The 21,716-nt window shown below is 42.9% G+C and overlaps 1 protein-coding gene across 1 annotated transcript in view; it reads right to left on the reverse strand.

The window, feature by feature from the left end:
* Positions 1-1,510: 1,510 nt before the first annotated feature.
* The window catches only part of insra (insulin receptor a), a 31,306-nt gene continuing 11,100 nt past the window's right edge, over positions 1,511-21,716 (reverse strand). The window contains exons 3-21 of the mRNA XM_068748613.1: positions 14,847-15,177; positions 13,573-13,712; positions 13,190-13,334; positions 12,641-12,855; positions 11,933-12,059; positions 11,287-11,540; positions 10,153-10,320; positions 9,574-9,772; positions 8,659-8,954; positions 8,208-8,347; positions 7,535-7,694; positions 6,216-6,315; positions 6,049-6,116; positions 5,468-5,697; positions 5,260-5,370; positions 4,500-4,659; positions 3,964-4,093; positions 3,580-3,714; positions 1,511-2,979 (exon numbers count right to left, since the gene is read on the reverse strand). Coding sequence (XP_068604714.1) covers positions 2,622-2,979; positions 3,580-3,714; positions 3,964-4,093; positions 4,500-4,659; positions 5,260-5,370; positions 5,468-5,697; positions 6,049-6,116; positions 6,216-6,315; positions 7,535-7,694; positions 8,208-8,347; positions 8,659-8,954; positions 9,574-9,772; positions 10,153-10,320; positions 11,287-11,540; positions 11,933-12,059; positions 12,641-12,855; positions 13,190-13,334; positions 13,573-13,712; positions 14,847-15,177 — 3,467 coding nt within the window. The 3' untranslated portion in view covers positions 1,511-2,621. The remainder of the gene's footprint in view (positions 2,980-3,579; positions 3,715-3,963; positions 4,094-4,499; positions 4,660-5,259; positions 5,371-5,467; positions 5,698-6,048; positions 6,117-6,215; positions 6,316-7,534; positions 7,695-8,207; positions 8,348-8,658; positions 8,955-9,573; positions 9,773-10,152; positions 10,321-11,286; positions 11,541-11,932; positions 12,060-12,640; positions 12,856-13,189; positions 13,335-13,572; positions 13,713-14,846; positions 15,178-21,716) is intronic.

Below are 21,716 nucleotides of genomic sequence, written 5' to 3' on the forward strand. Positions count from 1 at the left end.
GAAAGCGGTTCCCCTCGAAACACACCTTAAAGTGTCATTTGGATGAATTTCAGCATCTAATTAAAACCCGGACATCCATCCAGTGGAAAGGGAATGCGAGGAATGCCAAAGTTCTGGGTGAGTCTGACCTGAACTCACGACGTCGCTCGCTGAACGCTTCAAACGTGCCGGCTTAGATCAATAAATATAGAAGCATGTCGCTCGTTCGGATGCAAGTCAAGTCAAGCGTCGCAACGGACGCAGCTGCGCGTGACGTCATAGTGACGTTAGCTAGCTAGCTAGCCCGCTGCTTCACTTAAAAGCGGTGAAACATGACGCTAACGTTTGCTTAGCTAATACTGACAGCGTTATTAAAGTGCAGGCTCTTATCTAAATCGCCCCCCAGAAAACTCGACATAGAACCGTAAACGCAGTCCGTCAGTTCTGCAGGTTATGTCGAGTTAATTATTATTAAGAGCCCAACACAACGCTGCTCGCATAATTATGACGTGTTGACAAAGTCAGCAGCTAGTTCTTACTAGCTAAGCTAAGTTTGTTAGCCGAAGCCTAACGCTAACAATAGTAGCATAACAGTAGCATAACAGTAGCAAACACGCAATGGCAGGTCCTGAACTGAAACATAAAGAACAACACAACAAAAATAAAGCCGAACATCAGACTCCTCTTACCAGGGTCGATATTAATAGTGCGCAGCGAAAACAGCAGCCGGCTTTGTGCCTCCGTCCAGCCTTAGGCGAGATAGGGAAGGAACATACCGTAGCTTCCACCGACGGAGGAACAAGTGCACGAATAAATAAGACTCTGCCGAGCAGAAGGGAAGGGAGTCGCTCACAGGAACCCCAGCCTCCCGTGCGTGAGCGCTCCTCCTCTCGCGTTACGGTGCGTGTGCGTGGGGTGAAGCGCATGCGTGACTCCTGCGCGTTCTTTATTATTATATTTGTTCATTTTCAATAAAGTCTGTTAAAAAGAAAAACAAAACTCCTGCTCGCTCTGCTTCAACTCGCTCTTCCATATTGATATACAAGCGACTGTATTATTATTTTGGCTTCAAATGGCAACTATATTGAAGACCAAAATAATGTTTCCGAAGTGAAACATTCGTAAATAAATCATTTTTTATTTTTTTTTAATGCTCAGGGTTTCCACCTAACCTAACCACCCCTCGAACATGAGCCGATTCCACGCAAAAAGTGTTGGAAGATATTTTATCCATTCATTCTCCCACTGGGACCGGATCATCGTTATCGCTCTCCTCCTGGCATGTTACACAATTAACAAATAATTTTAATGAGACACAATTCTGACATTACCAACAATTAGTTAATCGTGTGTGTGGTTATGTGAAAAAAGAAAATCGCCGTTAGTGTTTTCAGCATGTTGCCGCTTGGCTGCTCTCATATTTGCAATCTCAACTTTCCTTCTTACACATAACACATCTCAGGATTAAATGATGAAACCGTTACTATGAATTCAGAAAAGTCGAACGAACAGAAGCACCACCAGAGCCTCATTGCGAATGCACCTTGCAGCACTATTAACAGCAATGTTTTATTTGATCTTGATATGATGGGCAGACATCTGAAGCTCTTTTTCTGAGGCATGGCATAGAAACATGACTAACCGCACACGCACCCTCCACGGGAAAAGAAGAAACGAGAACTACTGGATGATCGTGAGGCCAAGAAAAGCAATATAGTTCGGTTTTCTGTATTAGAAAAGAGCCTAACGTAAATATTTTTACTATAACCAAACTCATGAATGACAACATACAGTATTAGCTATGTACAAATATATATATATATTTATATATATATATACAGTTCACCTTTTATACCCACAAAAGTATACCAAAGAAGCAGCTATTGGTCAATCTGCAGAACTCGTTTACCAACGTAATTTGAAAACTGTTTAAATATCCTTCAGCTGTAAATGTGAAAACCCAAGAAAGAAAACAGAGACATGTAAATAAATGTAAAAAATAGATCCTGCCACGGTCCATTTTCATCCTGTGTGTGGTTTTGGAATACTGCAGTGTGAGGAGAGGTAAGCCACTTCAACCAGCTTCTCCAGTAAAAGAGACTTTGTTCAAGTTCCCGGTCTTTCGTTTTCAGTTCGTCGCCGACTTGTGTACAAAGATTCAGACAGTTCCATGACGACGGATGAAGGCCAAAGACAAACCAGAAGAGCACTTTTGTTTTTTTTTTCCTTTTGAAAACTTGGCAACGCTTTTGTTGCATCAGAGGGAGAGGGACCAGTCCGGACATGGGAAAGGACAATGGGTTTTAGCAGCCTGTTTGTTTGTCAAGAGTTTCTTTCACAGTTGAATCCATTATCTACCCAGTTGAGCAAAAACTTGTCAATATATATATACACAGTACATAAAATATGATCATGAACAAGAGAGACCGGGGATAATCCTCAAGTACAAAAGGTGTCTTCTGTGTGTCGACTGGCTGTAGTGTGCACTTGTGGCATCTGAGGAGAAAAATAAGGTCCTGAAATATGCACTGATGGGCACTGACGAGTGTGATAAAAGTGTGATCTGTATAAAATGAGAGCAAAAACAAAAATATATTTCAATCTATAGCACTGACACGTTTACAGGGGACGTGTGCATAATGTTAAGAGGGGCTGGACCGCGGTAGGGCTAGTATTCGACCGTTGCTCTTTCCCCCATTCATGTGTGTGAACGGGATGTGGTGCTCCTCGTAACTGCCCCTCAAGCCCACGGAGGAGCCCTCGTCTCTGTCCAAACACTGCTCCCTCTGGGAGTAGGACGAGGGGTCCAGAGGGATGCTCTCCATGTTTTCCATGTCCAGGTCGAAGTCCTCGCTCTCCGGAGGCTTATTTTCCTCACTGTGGAAGAAGGAAACCTCCTGGAAGGTCGGATGCAAGTCCTCGCGGAGCATCGCGATGATCTCCTGGAAGGTGGGACGGATCTTGGGGTTGTATTGCCAACACATCTGCATCAGGTTGTGGCTGGGTGAGGACAGGGGGAGAGTGAGGTCACGGTTAAATCACACTGACCCTAAATCATTGGGTGTCACTTGTTTCTTTCATAATGTTCTCATCTGCTGTTGTTGGGACGACACACTGTAACATCATCTTGAGCTTCAGGTGTAATATTTTTGCTGACGTATTAATATTTGTCATGATGAACTGGGGGCGTGGCTTGTTTTCTGTCAGTCCCACGTAAACAGTCGCAAAATCAAAAATACTCTCACTGGAGCGGCAAATATTTATCCCACAGCAAACTTCACCTCCAAAGAGCAGACTTTAATTTGAACATAAAACTACAGTGTTTTTCAGTAAATGACGTTAACATAGTTTTTATCTGTACATTTACCATTTTGATATATTGACATATACGTCCTACAGACAGATTCCCGATTATACCTGTTCCAAAGAAAAATACCATCACCAGCTCCATCCTTTAATATATTTAATATATTTAGACTTGTGCCTGACAGTGAACGTAAATAAGCTCATTACACTTACTTAGTCTGACTTAACCAAATCGTTCCAGTATAAATCTTAAATGTCTCTGTGTACAATAACTTCGGCTACTCCGGTACTTACAATTTATCAGCGCAGTTGTCTGGCCGGTCCATGTAGCATCCATCCATAACAAATTTAAGGACCTGCTCATTGGACAAGCCCTGGTACGGCTGCTCGGCCAGCGTGCTGATCTCCCACAGCACAACCCCGAATGACCTGAAACCACAGGGAGAGAATGAGAACAGGCCCATCAGCCATCAGACAGAACAGAGCGAAGGTAGACTGAGAAGCTGGTCAACAACACGAGCTGAAAACAAGGCAATGGCTCCACAAACCCTGATTTGATTTCAGAGCAGCTCCAAACCTGCTTTTCTTCTCTTTAACATACGGTCTGACACACACTGTCCAACGCAGCACTTTGTTATGCTATACACAACACAAACCCTAAATCAGAGTTACACTGACCAGCCGTCTGAACGAGCAGTGAAGACGCCGTCCTTCAGGGACTCCGGCGCCATCCACCTGACGGGCAGCAGGCCCTTCCCTCCTTTCCTGTAGTAGTCCGTCTCATAGATGTCTCTCGTCATACCGAAGTCTGAGAGGAAAAGAGCATTTTCGTCAGCTGCACTGAATTTCAAATGGATTTCAATATAACTAAATTGAAACTAATCTTCATGAAATGTGTGTCCAGACTGCCCACGCATACAGATGCCGTTTCTAAAAGTGTTAACATAATCTTAATACAAGATGCACAACTCCAGGGTGTTACATTTCATTCTGTCCAGCAGTGTCCAGATGTTGATCAAACACATCCCGTTTTATTTATATGTGGATTTAGAAAAGGCACACAAATGGGGCCATGTTTTTTTTTTTATTATATTTATTTCAAATTCCAACCAAGATTATTAATTAGCATCATATTTTTAAGAGGACCAACATGGTGATAGAGCCACATCCCTGGATATGAAAATACAAATCAAACTCTGTCGTGTGAACCTTACCTCCTATTTTGACGGTGAGATCATGAGCTACCATGCAGTTCCGGGCAGCCAGATCTCTGTGGACAAATTTCTTGGCATTTAGGTAAGCCATGCCGTCCGCGATCTCAGCAGCCATTTGGATCATCTCCTTCAGAGTAGGCGGTGGACGCCCGGGGTTGTTCTGTGGGGGCAAAAGAGATTCTAAACGTCTGCCCTGCCAACACGAGAGAGTTACACAGTTCTCAATGGCAATAATAGGATTAGATTCGATACTCGGAAACATCCGGGAAAAATCCATCTTAAAGAAAAAATATTTGTTTGTTCTGAAAAATTAAAAGTCTTCCACCCTCCTATTCCAATTGAATAGAAATCTGTATATTTTCACACTTCAGAGGTTCATAATCAATCATACATATCAGTTTAAGTTTAATGTATCCAAGATCAAAGATGACAAAGTGTTGAAGTACATCCCTGCAGTAGAGAATCTTAGAATCTTATAATTTCCCACGAGGATCATTTAACAAAATCTAAATAAAAGAAATATATGGATACCAGAAGAGATAACTCCTGGTTTGATGAATGAATGTTCCACAATCTGCCCCCCCAATAAATAAATAAACAGAGGGCAGCATGCTCTATTAGGTATATATAATTGCACCATTTATAAACATAGAATGCAGAAGTGAAAAGAAGAAGTTGCTAAGTTCAAACAAAGCTAGAACAGATATGAATACGTTTAAAAAAAGATCAGATTCCATCATGACTGAGTGATCAGATCTACCTCAGCGTCAGGTCGCAGAGAGCGAAGGTAGCTCTTCAGGTCCCCGTGGGTCATCAGCTCCATCACCACCAGGGTGGGCTGGCCTTTCGACACGACGCCCAGCAGACGCACCTGAGAGACGAGGACGGGGGGTTGGATTATAACGACGCGTCTCTAGTAGCAACAGCTCAGATCTCGATTTGCCCTTTCAGACGTCGCCTCTCCTTACCACATGGTGGCAGCTGAAGGCCTTCATGACCGAGGCCTCGTTCAGGAACTCGATTCTCTCTCTAAGGCTGGCCGACTCATTCACCGTCTTCACCGCTACGCGGATCTCCCCCTCCCCCTTGACAATGTCCTTGGCGATGCCCTCGTAGACCATGCCGAAGGAGCCCTGTCCCAGTTCCCTCAGGATGTTTATCTTTTCTCTGGCCACCTCCCATTCGTCCTCCTCATACACTGAAGAAACAAGTTAAATCATTAAATACACGGAAGATTGCAGGTTTAGAAGCAGGATTATGCATTGGACAGGAAGAGTTTTCAGATTTCTCCTTTTTCTCACACTCGTGAATTCAATATTAAATTCTACAAGGGATCTGTTCGGAGTTTTGCAGCGCAGCTGCTCAAGGAGCTTCTGGCATGTCTCTTTGCTTTGGAGCTTTTGAACTAAATGAATGAACACGCAGAGTGAAAGTTTTTCTTTACTTTATATTTGCAGAAATCCAATCAGACGCATAAATCAAATAACACATCTTGTCTAAACAGGCGTCATCTACTTATTTCAATTATAAATTTCTACAGCTAACTCACCGTCATTAGCACTGAGATACTCTGGGTTTGAAGAAGCGTATAATGGACCGCTGGGCCCTTGAGTTTGACTAGAAGGAAAAGAACAAACAAACAGAAATGCATTTAATAACAGCACACACACACACACAATCTGACAAATGAAGTAAACGAGTGTGATAATTGTGTACTTCTTCTTGAACATGATGAATCCTATGGTGGACACACACAGCAGCAGAACGAAGCAGATGATTGGTCCGATGACGATCTTTAATATGTAGAGAGGGTCGCCTGTTCAACACATCCACCCAGACGGTGAGTTCAGTTGAAAGATACAAAAACAAGCTCCAACAAAGTTTTACTAAAGTGCAGAAAATCATCTTGGGATGTTTATTTATGGGGACTGGGTGGGTTAGGGGGTTTCCTGACTTTTATGTTCTGACTTCTCCATTTTGGAGAGCAGCTGATTACATCACGGTATGTAGATATCTGATTTAGCGGTAGTTAAAAATATTCAAAGCACATTTATAACTAGTGTGTAGTTATTTACAGTAGGACACAAAATGTATGTTTCCCTTGTAGAATGTTTTGCAATCTTGTCTGTCTGTCTATCTATCAATCATCATAATTGTTATGAGTATGAATACAGTGGAACCTCGGTTCTTGAACGACTCAGTTTTTGAACAGAAAAACATTGTTTAAAATGCCTCGGAAGTCAAACAGATTTTTGGAATTCGAACACACAGGAGTAGCAGAGGCAAAATTACCTGGTTAAATAACGATTTTTTTTATTTATTTTTTACTTGCGGTTTGGATAAATAAACGATTTTGACTTTTCTTAGGAAAGCTGAAAACCCAGGACAGTTGGCCGGTCATTTTATGGAGGGGGACTCCCTTTGAAAGGAATAACCATTATGCCTCTCCACCTCCCGACACCGCAGCCAAAGCAGCATGTAAATGATATAGAATTGTGTTAAATTAACTTTTATTATGCTTTTATTTTTTGTACCATTTACACCTTTATGCGTTTCTGTTGTTTAGATACACGTAGTTACATGTTCTGTAGGAATGTAAATGGTCATTTATCAGGTGCGTAGGAACGGATTAATCTAGTTTCCATTATTTCTTAAGGGAAATATAGTTTCGGTTTTCGAACAGTATTGCGGAACACATTACGTTCGAGAACCAAGGTTCCACTGCGTTATTAAATTCATCACTGAACATAAACAGTCTCAAATCCACAATAAATGATTCTATTTCAGTGTGTGCATTTTATTTTTAGAGTGTTGTATTCATAGATATTATTCTGCAACATATTTTAAAACGGAGCAAAAATATTTAATGTGTCCATTTGAAATGTAATTTGCATCAGATCCAATGCATGTGTTCCTGTGTAACATGTTATATTAGATATATTTGATATATGTATTAGTGACAAACGACAATGAAACGGAATCCAGTACAACTTTGGGACACAGGTGGAGGAACTTTGCTGTAGATGGAGACCTACTCGGATCCTGGACGCTGAAGTACGTGGGCTCGGTCCAGGAACCGTTCCCAGCCAGTGAGGTGGCCCGTATCCTCACTGTATAGTTCCCAGGATGCATCACTTTCAGCTTGCAGCCACGAGTCATCTTGTACATGTTCCTCGACACGCAGTAGTGCAGCTCCTGCATAAGAACAGCACTTGAAGATCAGCCAGTGAACAGACAAAGGAAGAAACGCCGCATCACAGATTCCCAGCTCCAAACAAGTTACAAACTCATTACACGTTTGGGTTAGGGTTATGGGGTTAAACTGTTTCACATCTTTAAAAAGGTGGAAACGTATGTGCTGCTGCTGTTGTCATATTTAATAAGAACCAGATCATTTGCAGAACTGTCTCTATAGCAATTAAAACATAACGCAACTTTTCATTTGAAGCCTGAAGCATTCATTTACTGGGAATGGAGAACAGAAAGTACTTCCTGAGTAGGATTTAAAACGGCAGCAGGCAGAGCAGCTGCAGTCACATACTTTCATGTGCATCACTTCTTAAAAATATAAATCCTGTCAATATTAATTCACTTTTTACATGCTGGTCTCCGTGTTGATGCTTCTGGTTTGCAGGATTCAATGTATGCAATAATTAATCTATAAACACTAAAACAAAATTAACCGCATGTGTGTGTGTGTTTTCTTACCTCAGTGTCTCCCAGCCTCTTGTAATTGACCTCATACAGGATGGTCATACCATTAGGGGCAACAGGCTCCTGCCATGTGATGTGCACGGTACTTTCTGTCACCTCGTATCTGATGGGACCCACAATGTCATCGGCTTTGTCTGGAAAAATCAAATCAGATTCATTTCTATCAAAACGGTGTCCCTCCACACCAGCCTTAAGAATGTCAAGGAACTGCAAACTGAAAATCATCAATCAACATCCAGTGAAAATGACCATTAGCTGTACAGTTTGATTGCTGTTGAAATAGGACGTTAGATGGGGGGGGGGTGCTGTAAAACGAGAATAAAAAAACAAAAAAGACATCGACTTTGAAGTCCACTAGATGGCGCTTTAGAGCTGCAAAGGTTTCTCTGAGAAAAGGCAATGAGAGGCCATACAGCAGCAGTAGAATCATCAGCAGTGCCTTCACCTTCAGGCAATGTGCGGGCGCTGACGTACGCCGCCATGCTACAACGGGAGGGGTCCGTTGGGTGGTTGCAGGCATGGATCTCAATCTGGTAGCTGGTGAAGTGGCGCAGGTTTGAGATGACAGTCGACCCCATTGCATGGACAGCGACCACGGTCTTAGTGCTTTCAAAGGTCTCTTCCCCCTCCTCCTCCTCCTCCCCAGGGGTTCCTGTGGCACGCGGCGGGCTCGGGGCAGTGGTCAGGAAGGCGAGTGTTTGATTGGCGATGCCCATCGCAGAGCGCCGCTGCCTCGATCGTCTACATGAGGAAAGGCGAGTTTAGAAACATCGCAAACAGCAGAAAACAGAAGACAACCGGCCGGGCCGCAGCGAGCAAATCGTTGCTTTCGACTAGTTCGCTGCGCAAATTCTATTAAAGAATAAATGTATTCCAGAAGAAATGGCCTTAAAGTATTATCTGCATACCCTAAAACAGCTGATATTTCATTCTCACTTCAAGTGTGGCCATTCAGATTAAATCTGGATTAGATCTGGACTACATACTGTCCCTTTCTGAGTTATGTTATTCACAATATATTATATAGGTGGGTGGGTCAGAGAAACAAACACCTAGTACCCTAATAACATTTAAATAAGGGTTAAAAAGCAGAGTTTAGCTTCAGCCTTATTATTACTCATTCTTTTCTTTTATGAAGTGCTTATCATGATCCGAATACCGAGCACAGAATGGTGCAAGAGGCATTTAATGTGCGAGTGGAAGGCTTAACAGAACTGAACAAAAGAGAACGAAAAGCCTTTGTGAATTGAGTCCAACCGGACTCAAGCTGCTACTTTCATAAATTAAACAATGATGGAACACTTTGATGCCCCCCCCCACACACACTTAATTGAGAACAGGAATAACTCTGTTGTCTTACTTGATCTCAAATACGTCATTGTGGAGGTAGTCCTCAAAGGTCTTGCGGTACTCCGAGTCCTCTTTCTCCTTCTTGAGCTCCTTGTCAGTTTTGGGGCAGGCGCAACATCTTGTACCTTGGCCCTGCTCCTCAGTCTGGTTCCTCTTCTGCTCCTCGTCACTGTCCATTTGAGTGGGCACCCGCGATGGCAGCTTCATCCCTGGTGAAAGGGACACGGCAACAGGAGATAAATGGACAGGAGATCCGTAGGCTGGATTTACCGGTGCCATGAACGCAGACGTAGAGTACGGCCTCGTACATAAACAAGTATACTTTAAAGGAAAATGAGAAAAAAGATGAAGTTAACCCAAAAGGCTTTTTATATATAATGTTTTCTATATAATGTGACTTGATATATTTGGATTATAAGAAAAGAAGAATAAGAAGAAAGAAAAAAAGAATATTAAAGAGAATTCGATCATAGCGTCCTCGGAACAAACGGCCTTCGAGTGATGAGAGCTATTCTACTAAAGGGAACGACGTGTCTGCCTCTGTCTCTGAGACGAGGAGAGGACAGCCACAAATAATAACGCCACTCACCCTTCTGACAGTAATCAAACTTGTAGAGCTCACTGGCCTCAGGCTGCCGCTGGCAAAACACCAGGTAGTGTGTGATGTTGCCATTGGGGTCATTGGGTGGTTTCCACTTAAGGATGATCTGAGAGGAAGAGTTGGACGAGGAAAGTGGGTCCAGAGGGACTGAAGGTTCTGGGAAGACAGAACAGAAAAACAGGAGAAGAGGTTTCATCAGAGGGAATTTGTTTTTCTCAGGTGAAAGAGGTTTCAATTGGATTTTGCCACAGATTTTATTTAACCGTTATTTACCCTGGAAAATAAGCCGTTGATGTCAAGAACCTATTTTACAAGAAAAGAGCAATGTGACATTCATCAGAAAAGCTGCTTCCCTTACAATTTGAAGGTTTTAAAAAATAACCCTGTTTTTATGCGAGTAGATTGTCAACAACGCCTATGTAGCATCTAGCTTCTACTTAGGTTTCGTTCTTGTTTACTGCAACAACCACAATTAACTCCCTGTCCTAACGATGTTGATGAAATTTTAGCATCAGCTAATTTACAATGCTTGTAGAATTACGTGCAGGTTCAAGCTGCAGAACAAACAGTAATATGGCTTCTATTTTCCTGTTTTTAATGCGATCCTACTTAATGAAAACAGATTAAAAGGCCTAATGCAAGAGGCACAATAATAATTTGGTGCCGTTTCAGGACAGGTTGCCTTTCTTCATTTAGCCAATATACTGCATACATCTGCATGTGCTTTGTCATCTCGGGTTAACACAAATGTGGTCCAGTTGATAAGCGTGTTCTGCAGAGTGAGTAAAATCAAATGCGGCCTGTTAAGGATGATGTTACATAACGGATTGTCTTCTGATTTATCTTCTGAGCAGATGCTTTAATCTGTTTTTCCAAGGAAGAGGATTGGTAAGAAACACTGTCGAGGAGCAGGAGCTTCTGTGATCAATCATCAAATTTATAGGAAGTGTGTAATGAGAATAGACGGAGGCGCCAGACCGAACCCAAACAAATCAAGGCCCCATTTATTATCTCCTCCTGACAAGAGGAACCTTTTTGTGAAGGAACCTGCTGCCAAAGTGGGAATCAGAACCTCTCACAGAGGAAGACATGATGATGAGCAGAAATATGAATCAGACTTACTGGTGGCATTGGTGCGAACATAGATGATCTCGCTCTTGGCTCCATGGACCTGATGCTCGTCAGAGGCCGAGAGCTGAGTCTTCACCATGATGGCGTACTGCGTCCAGGGCTTCAGCGGCAGGATGAGGTGACCGGGTTGAAGCTGCTCTTTGTCGCCCTCTGTGGGACGGCGTGGTGGCTCCACGTCAGCGATCACCCAGCTGTTGGAGCCGCAGGCGTCCTGCCCGTCAAACTCGGTTACATTCTGAAACGGCCTATCGAGGAGACAAACAATAATAGGAACAGAAGGAGAAGACGGTTATATGCAAGCTTAAATTGTGTTTCAGGTGACAAAGATGTTTGGTTTCAGTTTTAGAACGTAATGCTATATTTATCTGACGAGTCAGTCAAGGAAGGGCCTTATAAGCACTGCAGTGGCTGTATAGAATAGATCCCTATAAATGACACGGGCTCCTCTCTGAAACTGTAACCTGAATCGACAAACGAATCAGTGAATCATAAAATCAAAATGGTCTGCTCTACATCTGAGCCGGGAGACGTTAGAATCATCCACTAGATCTATACGTTTGTAGTCAATGTCTGTCATCTATTAAACATGAATGGGTGGCATATCTAATTGTAACTGGCTGACTGAATATTAACTTACGCTTCTTTATAGAGGACCATGAAGCCCAGCAGGTCTCTGAAGTCTGGAGGCCAGAAGGGTTCCCACTTGATCATAATTTTATCACTCATGGTTCGAATCTGGGTGAACTTCAGCAGATGGTTCTCACCTGGAGAGGCATCGATTAAAAGTTCAACAAAAAGTCTGTATGTAATCTCTATGATTGTATTAGGGTTAGAGAGTTACAGATGCTAAAACGAATCCCCGCCATTGCGCAAGCAGTGGAAGATGTGGCTCATGGTCTGCCAACCCTAACCTGCAGATATGGCCTGGGGGGCCTTTGTAGAAAAGGACTTTATAATCCAAAACAGGAGAGTAAAGGAATAAAGAGCAGCATGACCATAAAACAGACACTCAGTGATAAACGCAGGGATTAGAAGGGATCCGTTACCAACACTTGCAGCAGGCATCAGCGAAAGCACAGCAGGAACCATGCTGCTCGCTTTACTGCAGTTTTCTCATGTTAGAAAACTCATCAAGGTCTCATCCCCAACACATCCCATCTCTTAGGACAGAAAAAGAACCCCTATATTGCTGTGTAATCAAGTTTGAGGGTTACTGCTGCTTTGTTCCTGGTTGAACTCGCAGACATTGGACAGGAAATGACCGCTGACGTCGTTTGCGTCTGGACCAGGACAAGGTTTTCTGTTGCCACAGTAACTGTTACGTCATCAGGGCCAAGGTTCTTACATGAAGCCTGGTCTCCATTGGTCTTGGAGGCAATGTCGTTCTTGACTTGCCGCTCTTTGGTCCCAGTCACCTCCTCCATCTTGCGGATATCAGTCATGCAGAGTTTGGAGTTGTAGTGGAAGAACATGCGACCCTGCAGGATGCTCAGTTTGTGTTTGGACCAATCCCACAGCTGCCGCAGGTTCTGGTTATCCAGGGCATAGAAGGAATAATTCCTGGAAAAAGATCGCACAAGATTACAAGGACCCATTTCAGTGAGGATGTTATTAAAAGAGCTTCTTCAGTAACATGAGACGTAAAGTATTTCTGTATGGCTAGCCTGCAATTTGCATTATCATCATTCTTTGCCATTCCGACTGTAAGCTTCTTCCATCTTATTTGAACGAAGCTTCACGTATGATTTAGGAAAGTCTATCAAAAAAAAAAAGGAAAGCAGCTACCACAGAAAGACATCTTGAAAAGGTCAGTCCTTCTGCTTTTAACTCGTAATTACAGGAGGAAAGCTCTGACGTGGCAAAGACGAGCTGCGCTCAGGAGACGGCGTCTCACCCGACTTCCTGCTCCTCGCCACGAATAACGCGGAGTTTGCGGAAAAACGAGAGCGATACAAGGGCGTAGGAACGTCGTATTGTCAGGAAGCCAGTGATCTCCTCCAGCTGACCCAGGCTGGCCTCCAGTTCAGCTGCTATGTTGTCTGCAGGAACAAAAGACACAAGTCGACAGTGACTTCTGCAGGCTGGGGACTGAGACCCAAAGGCAGCTGGCACCAACGCGTCCCACTGCTCAACCGTAAAGACTCAGAGAAACTTCTCATCCTTGAGTTGAGTTCTTTCCATTCACATGCTATTTCTCTACATTGTTGTGTAGCGTTGACCTATTTGACTTGTCCTAACCCTGAGTAACAGCAAAAAAAACAACAACCAGGGACTCACTTCCTCCTCGCAGGTTAATGGCCAGGCTCCCGTTGAGAACAGTGCAGCCTCTCAGATCCTGTGCAGCCATGACAGAGTCTACGGTGTGCAGACCCATACATACCTTCGGACAAAGCCCCGCACAGGGAGTGCAGTTGATCCTGCAGGGCAAAGGAACATTTTCTGGTTAGTAAGAAAAAAAAAAAAAAAAGTATTCCTTACAATAGCGCTCAAAACGTAGGGTGATTTTTAAAGTAAAGCACTTTAAATGGTACCACTTTTCCACTTTTCAATGAAACAGTTTTTAATAAGTTGTAAGCTAAACACACTTGTCTATTAAAGATAGCAGGGAATTCATGACCCGCCACCCCGAAGGGTGGCTACAAAGGTCGTTTGGGCCTGAAAACATACATAAAAAATAAATAAATCTAAGATGTTGTTTCTCCACCTGGCTCTGAACTTTCCGACCCGTCTTGATACTTTCCCTTTCCATTGTGCCACGGGAAACTTTTCTCGCCCGCAATGATCAACACAGATCAAATAAGCAAGGCAATAAAGGTTGATGGCATCCTAGCAGAAGCACACCGCTCTAGACCCGTGTCTGGAGAGCGAGGTCCAAATGCACACGCAAAAACAGGTTGTACTTTACAGATGTAGAGGAAAAGGGACAAAACACTTAACACCTGGCCATCCGCATTTGTGTATAGTTTGCGTACCGCAACGCAAACGCCTGCGCTTGGTAAACAACCATCAATTTTGCACAACGTGAGTCACAAGAAAATGTCGTGAAAAAATACCGAATCAAAAGCAGACACTTGAGTGCCAGCCGTCCTACAGAGAGGCACCAGTTTGACCCAGCTTCAACCCACACACACACACACACAGGCAGAGGAGTCAAACCGAAGCAGGATCTCTGTATAACAGACAGAATTTGACATGTTAACAGACATGTTTTCAAGCCGCCGTCATCACTGCAGTCACTTGAATAGAAAGGAACAGCCTCCATGTTCTGCGCAGCGTCTCGCCTCCATACGGAGCAGCCAGAGTTACAGAAGTGCTGCATCGTTCAGCTTACGCATAAATTATAGAAATAAACTCTCCATTGTGTGACGCAGACACAATTCACGCAGCGGCGGTCCGCCAGTAATGGTCTTATACATGAAGTGACACTCCTTACTACCTGCGTGTAAACTCAGGATTTAATCTTGATGAGTGTGCGTCTGTGAATCTGCATTAATACATACAGAACGATCACACGTTGCTCCGCCAGACCAGCGGTTAAAGCGTTCACTTACGAGGAGGAGTTGACAGTCGTGTAGCCGGAGGGACACTCGGGGATGCAGGCGCCGTTGTGGACGACGTACCCGGGGCACTCGGGGTTCTTGTTGCGCTCCTGCTTGCATTTGTTGTGCAGATCCTGGCAGAACGAGAGAGACACACAGCGCCATCCCTTGTAGGAAAAGTAGTTTGCGGGGCAGCGCTCCACACAGCTGCCCTCGTGCCGGAAGCCGCGGCAGGCCACACAGTGCCCGGCGGAGTTTGGCTCGGTGCAGCCGCCCAAGCACCGGTCATGGCAGCACTGGCCGTCCTTGGTGCAGGCGCGATGTTTGCACTGAACAGGGCACACTGCAGGCGACAGAGGGGCAGCAGTTAGTTTATACATTTAGTTTTATAAGGATGGAAGATCTGCGGTTTTATTTGCGTTTCAATGCTGAGAAACACAAACACCCAATTGGTAGGTTTCTGAAAATGCACGCACACACACACACACACACACACACACACACACCTTTGCTCACACTGACTCCTGATCCTCCAAGCAGAGTTCCATTTCAGAACACAGCTCCAGCAGCAGATCCACCCTCAGCCTTAGCCAATGTGTTGGCTAGCTTCAGATGCTAGCCATTCAAATGGCCTCTCCCATCTCCAAGGAAGGCATGAGTACTGTTTAACCCTTTGTGCACCTCTCCTCCCCCCCCCCCCCCCCCCCCCAGCCAGCCAGCCAGCCAGCCAGCCAGACCACAGCAGCAATGGGAGGTATACAGACTCAAAAAAATAAAAGACAGGACTAAAGGGGGGGATGCTGCTCCACACTTTCTCTCTCACTGCTGTGAACTGGGTTTAATCAAAAGCACAAATTATTCCCTTGGAAGTACTTTCACATTTTTATTTTATTTTCTGGATGAGGAAATCCTGCCGAACAGCATGGTGGCTCGGGTCATTCATCATAAATCCAAACTATTTTTTTCCACAGCTTTTCCAGACGTCAATTCCCCAGAACTGTAAATATTAAATTCAGACTGAGCCATTGAAGAGTTGACCTCTACAAACTGACTTTAATATTTAGGATATCTTTAGGTTTTTGAACAATTTCTTATTCATGTGGATTTGTCTAATTTTTGAAAGCCATTATATTATTTTCTGCAGCAGTTCTTTTTTCTGATAATTTAATCAAAAGATAAAAAAATTCAAAGAGCATGATCAAGAATAAATTCAAAATAGTTTCAGCTGCACAGATTTGAGGATTTTTTGATACATCAATTGAAAAATTTCAGATTTGAACACCCTGACTGGACAAAATATGTGAAAATGCCATTTTGAACTCAGATTTTTTTTTTATTAGCTAGACAATTAAATAATGAACATAGTCGCAAATCTTGACATTCATTAAAGAGCAAATGATTACAGACAATATAATTAAGCAATATTTGTTTCTGTCCATGTAGTAATTATTAGGTTGTAGCTCCTGCTGTATTATATTATTTTAAACTGTCCACCTTAAAAAATGTAAACATTACCTGGACTTATATATATAAATCTAAAATTCAATTTTTTAATATTTTTATGGAGCAGCACGATGGTGCAGTGGATAGCGCTGTTCATGTTCATTCATGTTCTCCCCTCCAACACCAAAAACATGCAAATTAGGTGGATTGGTTACACCAAATAGTCCATAGGTGTGAGTGTCTGTCCGATTGTCTGTCTACTGATACGTGTGGCCCAGCAATGAACTGGCGGCTTGTCCAGGGTGTGCCCCGCCTCTCGCCCCAAGACGGCTGGGATAGATTTTGGATTAAGAGGATAAGAAAATAAATGAATCAATATTTCTACTGGAGTATATAATAACAGACGATAAAAATAATAATAAAAATAAACAGCAACACTTTTCACATGAAATTTCACCATCACATGTCAAATCTGTTTTCAAATTAGGCCTGGGAATGGCGGAAAACAAGGGTCATTATTTGTGGGTCAGTCAATTTCAGGCGCTGATGCACGGCCCCAGACATGCACTGAATTCCACCTGAGAACAAGCAGCGTACTTTTATGAGGTACCAAAAGATTTACACGCTTCGTTCTGCCAGCAGCTGCCTCGGCGATGTCCGCCGAGTTGCTTCAGCATTGGTAAGTGATCTTAAATTAGCAGTCCCATTCACTCTTAGACATCACAGAGGGGGGGGGGGGGGGGGCAGACTTATTCCTTGCATGTTTATTAAATATGAGGATCTTTGAGCGGTGGCCACCTCAAGCCGTCTTTGATCTCGTGGAGGAGGATGCTGAGGGGAATGTCAGCATCCTGTCATTGTTTCCTCAAAATATGCAAATCTGTTGAAACATGCATCTTATAAACCCTGCAGCCAGAACCATTCATGAAGAGCACAGGTCATTTAGTTATGCTCATCTTGAGTTTGCTCTCGTCAGCATCTCCTCAACTTATCTTCCATTTGGACAGAGTGAAATCACTTGACAACAATAAATCAATGGGGCTTTTTTGGGGGGAGGCAAGTTGGCAGTTGGACTTAGGCCTGTTTACAGCTGGCTACATTTGAGTAGGGAGGCAACAGTTTACCAGACATTTTCATGGGATTGTAAATGTCACAGAAAATAAGACATGACGGTGTGTTTGACCTGATATGATATGATCGATGACGACTACTACTGTACTTTCGGCTTGTCCCCTGAGGGGTCGCCACAGCAAATCAATGTCCTCTGCATCGTCCTCCCCAACGCCAGCCACTCCCACGTCCTCCCTCGCTACCTCCATGTATCTTCTCCTGGGTCGACCTGATCACCTGCAGGCGGGGGTCTAATGCTGCAGAAATGTCTGACTGTCTCCGTCTCATCACCACCACGGGTTAACTTGGATTGGGCCAATGAGATACTCAAACCCCAAAGCCTGAACTACACAACAACCGGCACAACTCCAGATTCCAGGGCAGCAAAGATGAAAAATAGCTCCGACAGAGGAAGGCCAACTTGGAATCAGAATGTGAAGCAACAGATTTGCGTAGCCTGGCAGCCAATGGCGACCTTTAAGCAGTTTGGGGTGTCTGAAAAGGCAAAAAGAGTTATCAGAGGTTGCAACAACTCCCTTCTCTTCTGCCGTCTGCAAACAATACACATATTCTGTGTGAATTGCTTGCACACAAAGTTTTCCCTCTTTGTCACCAAAATGCATACACTTCACTGCAACATAAACTCTGAGATCTGCATGAAATCAAGACCCTCAGTATTTGTGATTAACCGCAATTGTCACTTAAATCATTTTGTGGCGAGTTTTTTCCAGATCCACTTCGATGGCAGTGACGAAACGGCAGCTTAGTCAGGATTTTTTTTTTTGCACAGAGATCAAAATGGCAAATGGAACTGCAGCGGTGTGCTTTGTTTCCAAGTCTATGACGAGGGTAGCATTTTGTTTCTTATAGAATCAAGCTTTAACCAAAGGCGTATAAGAAAATGATAATCAAAGGAGAAACAAATTGAGTGCAGAGCAACAAAATAACGCGCCGCAATGCCAGAACTTAACAAATGCCAAAACCACTGAGTCATGATTCTAATATGCCATAGATGGCCCGTCATGGCTTTCACTGTGAAACAGCTGACTAGTAATTTAGAGATGATGCGGTCATGCCCCCCCTTCAGTTAATATATATTAGTACACAGGGGCACGGCTATTTACAATTTGCATTAAACATTCAGGTTATAAAAAGGTCGTGAAAGATTTGAATGTCAAGTTCCCTAAATCCACAGTGATGTTCTCAAACTGATTCTTTCAATTAGCAAACAGCCTGAAACGTGCACAGTTTGTGACGGCGTGGAGGTGGGAGGGGAACGCGGAGAACCCGGACAAAACACACACAGACGCAGGGAGAACATACAAGCTCCCCCACAGGTAGGACTCAAACCCGGTACCTTCTCACTGTGAGACGACAGCGCTACATTGCTAACATTGCTGCTAGATCAGACACTTACATTAAACAATGTTAAACTATAAAGTACCAGCGGTACTCAGCACGCCTTTTCTTTGGTTGCAGTCATTTCTGTCCAATTAAAAAAAAAAAATGATATTAATAATCAGTTTCCATCATCTTTAACAGATTCAAAATCCCTTCCTCTGCCCTCGGCATATTCGATTCGGGGTTTCAACTCCTCTCAAGCACTGATGATTGGTTTCTCTGCCCTGATGCACGCCGGCGTCTGTCATCGATAAAGCAACGCCGCGTTCGCCCTCTACTAATGGCGAACAGATTTTATATGGTCTGTCATTTCTATTTCCAAACACATCTGCTCACTTTAGCTCCCTCTGTACCTTTAATGGGAATGAGAGCAGCAGACGGAGACGGACGTGTCCGTTGAATGAATTCATTGAGTGCATGACATTTGAGTCATGAGATGTGCTACAACCTATATAAAGCATTGTTTCCAGCGTCTATAATTAAGCTGTATTAATTTTTTTATTTGACAATAAAGTCATTGTGAAGAAAATAAATCCGTATAATTAGTTATCACTTTCCAAGGAAAATTAAGCATTTGGCTTGATTCACCTTGAAATATGAAAGTTTTCTTCTTGTCATTGGATAAATGTTTCATACTGTTGCATGGACAAAACAGGAAACAATAAACGTAATACTTTTGGAAAACTTAAAAGGTCATTTAATTGTTGTTTTATAAAAATCAAACTGATAATGACAAAAGCAATTTTTTTAAAAAGGGAAACACCTGATATTTGCAGGCCTTACACAAATGAAGATGAGCACACGCTGACATTTTACCATTTTATTTGAAAAATAAAATAAAAGAGACCCAAAATAGTATTTTAAATTGCATATAAATTAGTAAGGACAAATAACCTTTATTCTAACATCTAAATATTAAATCATTCGTACTGTATGTCCACAAGCCAAACCACGGTAAAGCACGTATATCACAGAAAAGAGTTTTTGCCAGCACGTTACAAACAGGCAAATTGGAATGACCTGGGCTTATTTGTCTCTTTTGGTTCTTGCAAAACACTTATCAGCCAGTCTGACTCATCAGGGCTGATTTGAGACGACTCTGGCAGCGACAGGAATCGTAAACACTTTCATTAAGCGGTCCCAGCCTCTTGCTAATAGAACAAAAACACACAAACAACATGGAAAAACAATCTGTTTGTCATACTGTCCTGCCACTGCAGTCTTCTGAAGGCAGGATATCCAGTTGGCCGTGACTGGAATAGAAATCATCAGCACTGTGGATTCATTGATGTGCAATTAAACTACTGCTGCTGCTGCTTGACAGACAAATGACGCACACCACAGCCTTGAACCGTCATTTCCGTCCAGGGCCCAGTGTCAGGTAAAAATAATGACGATCCACGTGTGTGACCCCAAAAGCCATCGTTTATATCACATTAAGGTCATTAATGCACCTTTACATAACCCCTTATCTTTTTTATTTCAACAAACCCATTCGATTTCTTATAGGGCGCAGGTGTCCACAGTCGTAATAAAGAAATGTTGGCAGGCATTATGATACCAAATCAGACTGCACGGTAGATCTGTCTATTAGGACAATCAGGCAGGTGCAGTTGGTGCTCGTATTTTGGTGAAGGCTTTCTTTATGTATGATTACAGCTGATGTCTTTTGATTGTTCTGTCTTGTTTCCTGCAGAGTAAACAGCCGGATACAAGGAATGGAAAAAAGAAAATTGCTTTCCTAATTGAAATAAAATGGAGCCATAGCTGGAGGTGGAGACTGAGACCAGAGTTCCTATTGCAGAGCCTCTGACTTAAAAGGATAAACTGAACAATATTTTCAGAAAGTTATAGCTGTGCATTAAAGTAAAGGACAATATTGAGGTATCTTGACTATTACCAAGATAAGATGGATATTGTTTCTGAAGAAAATTGTCAAGTGAGGACTGGTTGAGTAGAAATATGAAGTCTTTCTGATCACAAAAATATATTAAAACGTACATTACTCACTGAAACAGCGAAAAAGACAACCAGGAAGGAGACAATGTGAAACTTAAATCGATTTTTTTCCAAGTCCTTGAATTAACTATGAAGAAACCCCCTCCTAAAGGCACAATTTTATTTCCTTTGCAGCCCTGAGTACTTTTTTTTTTGCACAGGTGTACCAGACTGCAACAAAAACAAAAATGGAATACATCAAATCAGAGCTTGCTCGCGTAATAAAAAAAAACGAGTGAATACCCTGATAAAACATCTGAACGAATGTTGCAGGTAACCAAGAGTAGATAAAAAGAAACACTTTCTTGCGAGGCTAATTAAATCTGCTATAAAACGGCAGCGGGCTGTTGGAAATGGCTGCGGTGAGAAACGCCTGTCGGCCCAGCTTTAACAAATGCCTTAAATGTCTGGGATTCCATTGGAATAGCTCCAGCAGCTAAACGGCGAGGGTTCGCTGGGTGCAGCTCCACACGACTGAGCGCCAGAGCGGCTAACTCGGCCCAAAGGAGGAGTTTCGGCTAGTTTTAATACCTTCTGTAATATTAGTAGAAGAATGGTGCTCAGTATCTTTTGCCCAATAAACAGAAGAACTTCTGCCTTCAGCATTTGTCTTTTTTTTTTTTTTTTTCATGGCTGACTGAGACACTTAATGCTACAAAGAATGTTATAGATCTGCCTGCGCAGAGACTGAAAAGAAGCATTTTCTGCCATCATTCACGTTTTTGTCCAGTTGTGCCACAGCCAAGCCCAACAGACAACAGCTTTAGCAGAGCAGCTTTCTTTCCTTACGCTTCAAACTGTTCAGCGTCTCGTAGTTCATAAAGACCTTTTCATCGATGCTTTGTAGCAGCAATATTTTATTTTTGCTACTCTTTTTACCATTTTTATTTTATTTTTATTTTTTAATGTGAAGCACTTTGTCATCCTGGT

Source organism: Brachionichthys hirsutus, chromosome 15 (genome assembly GCF_040956055.1).
Source record: "Brachionichthys hirsutus isolate HB-005 chromosome 15, CSIRO-AGI_Bhir_v1, whole genome shotgun sequence".
NCBI classification, from domain to species: domain Eukaryota; kingdom Metazoa; phylum Chordata; class Actinopteri; order Lophiiformes; family Brachionichthyidae; genus Brachionichthys; species Brachionichthys hirsutus.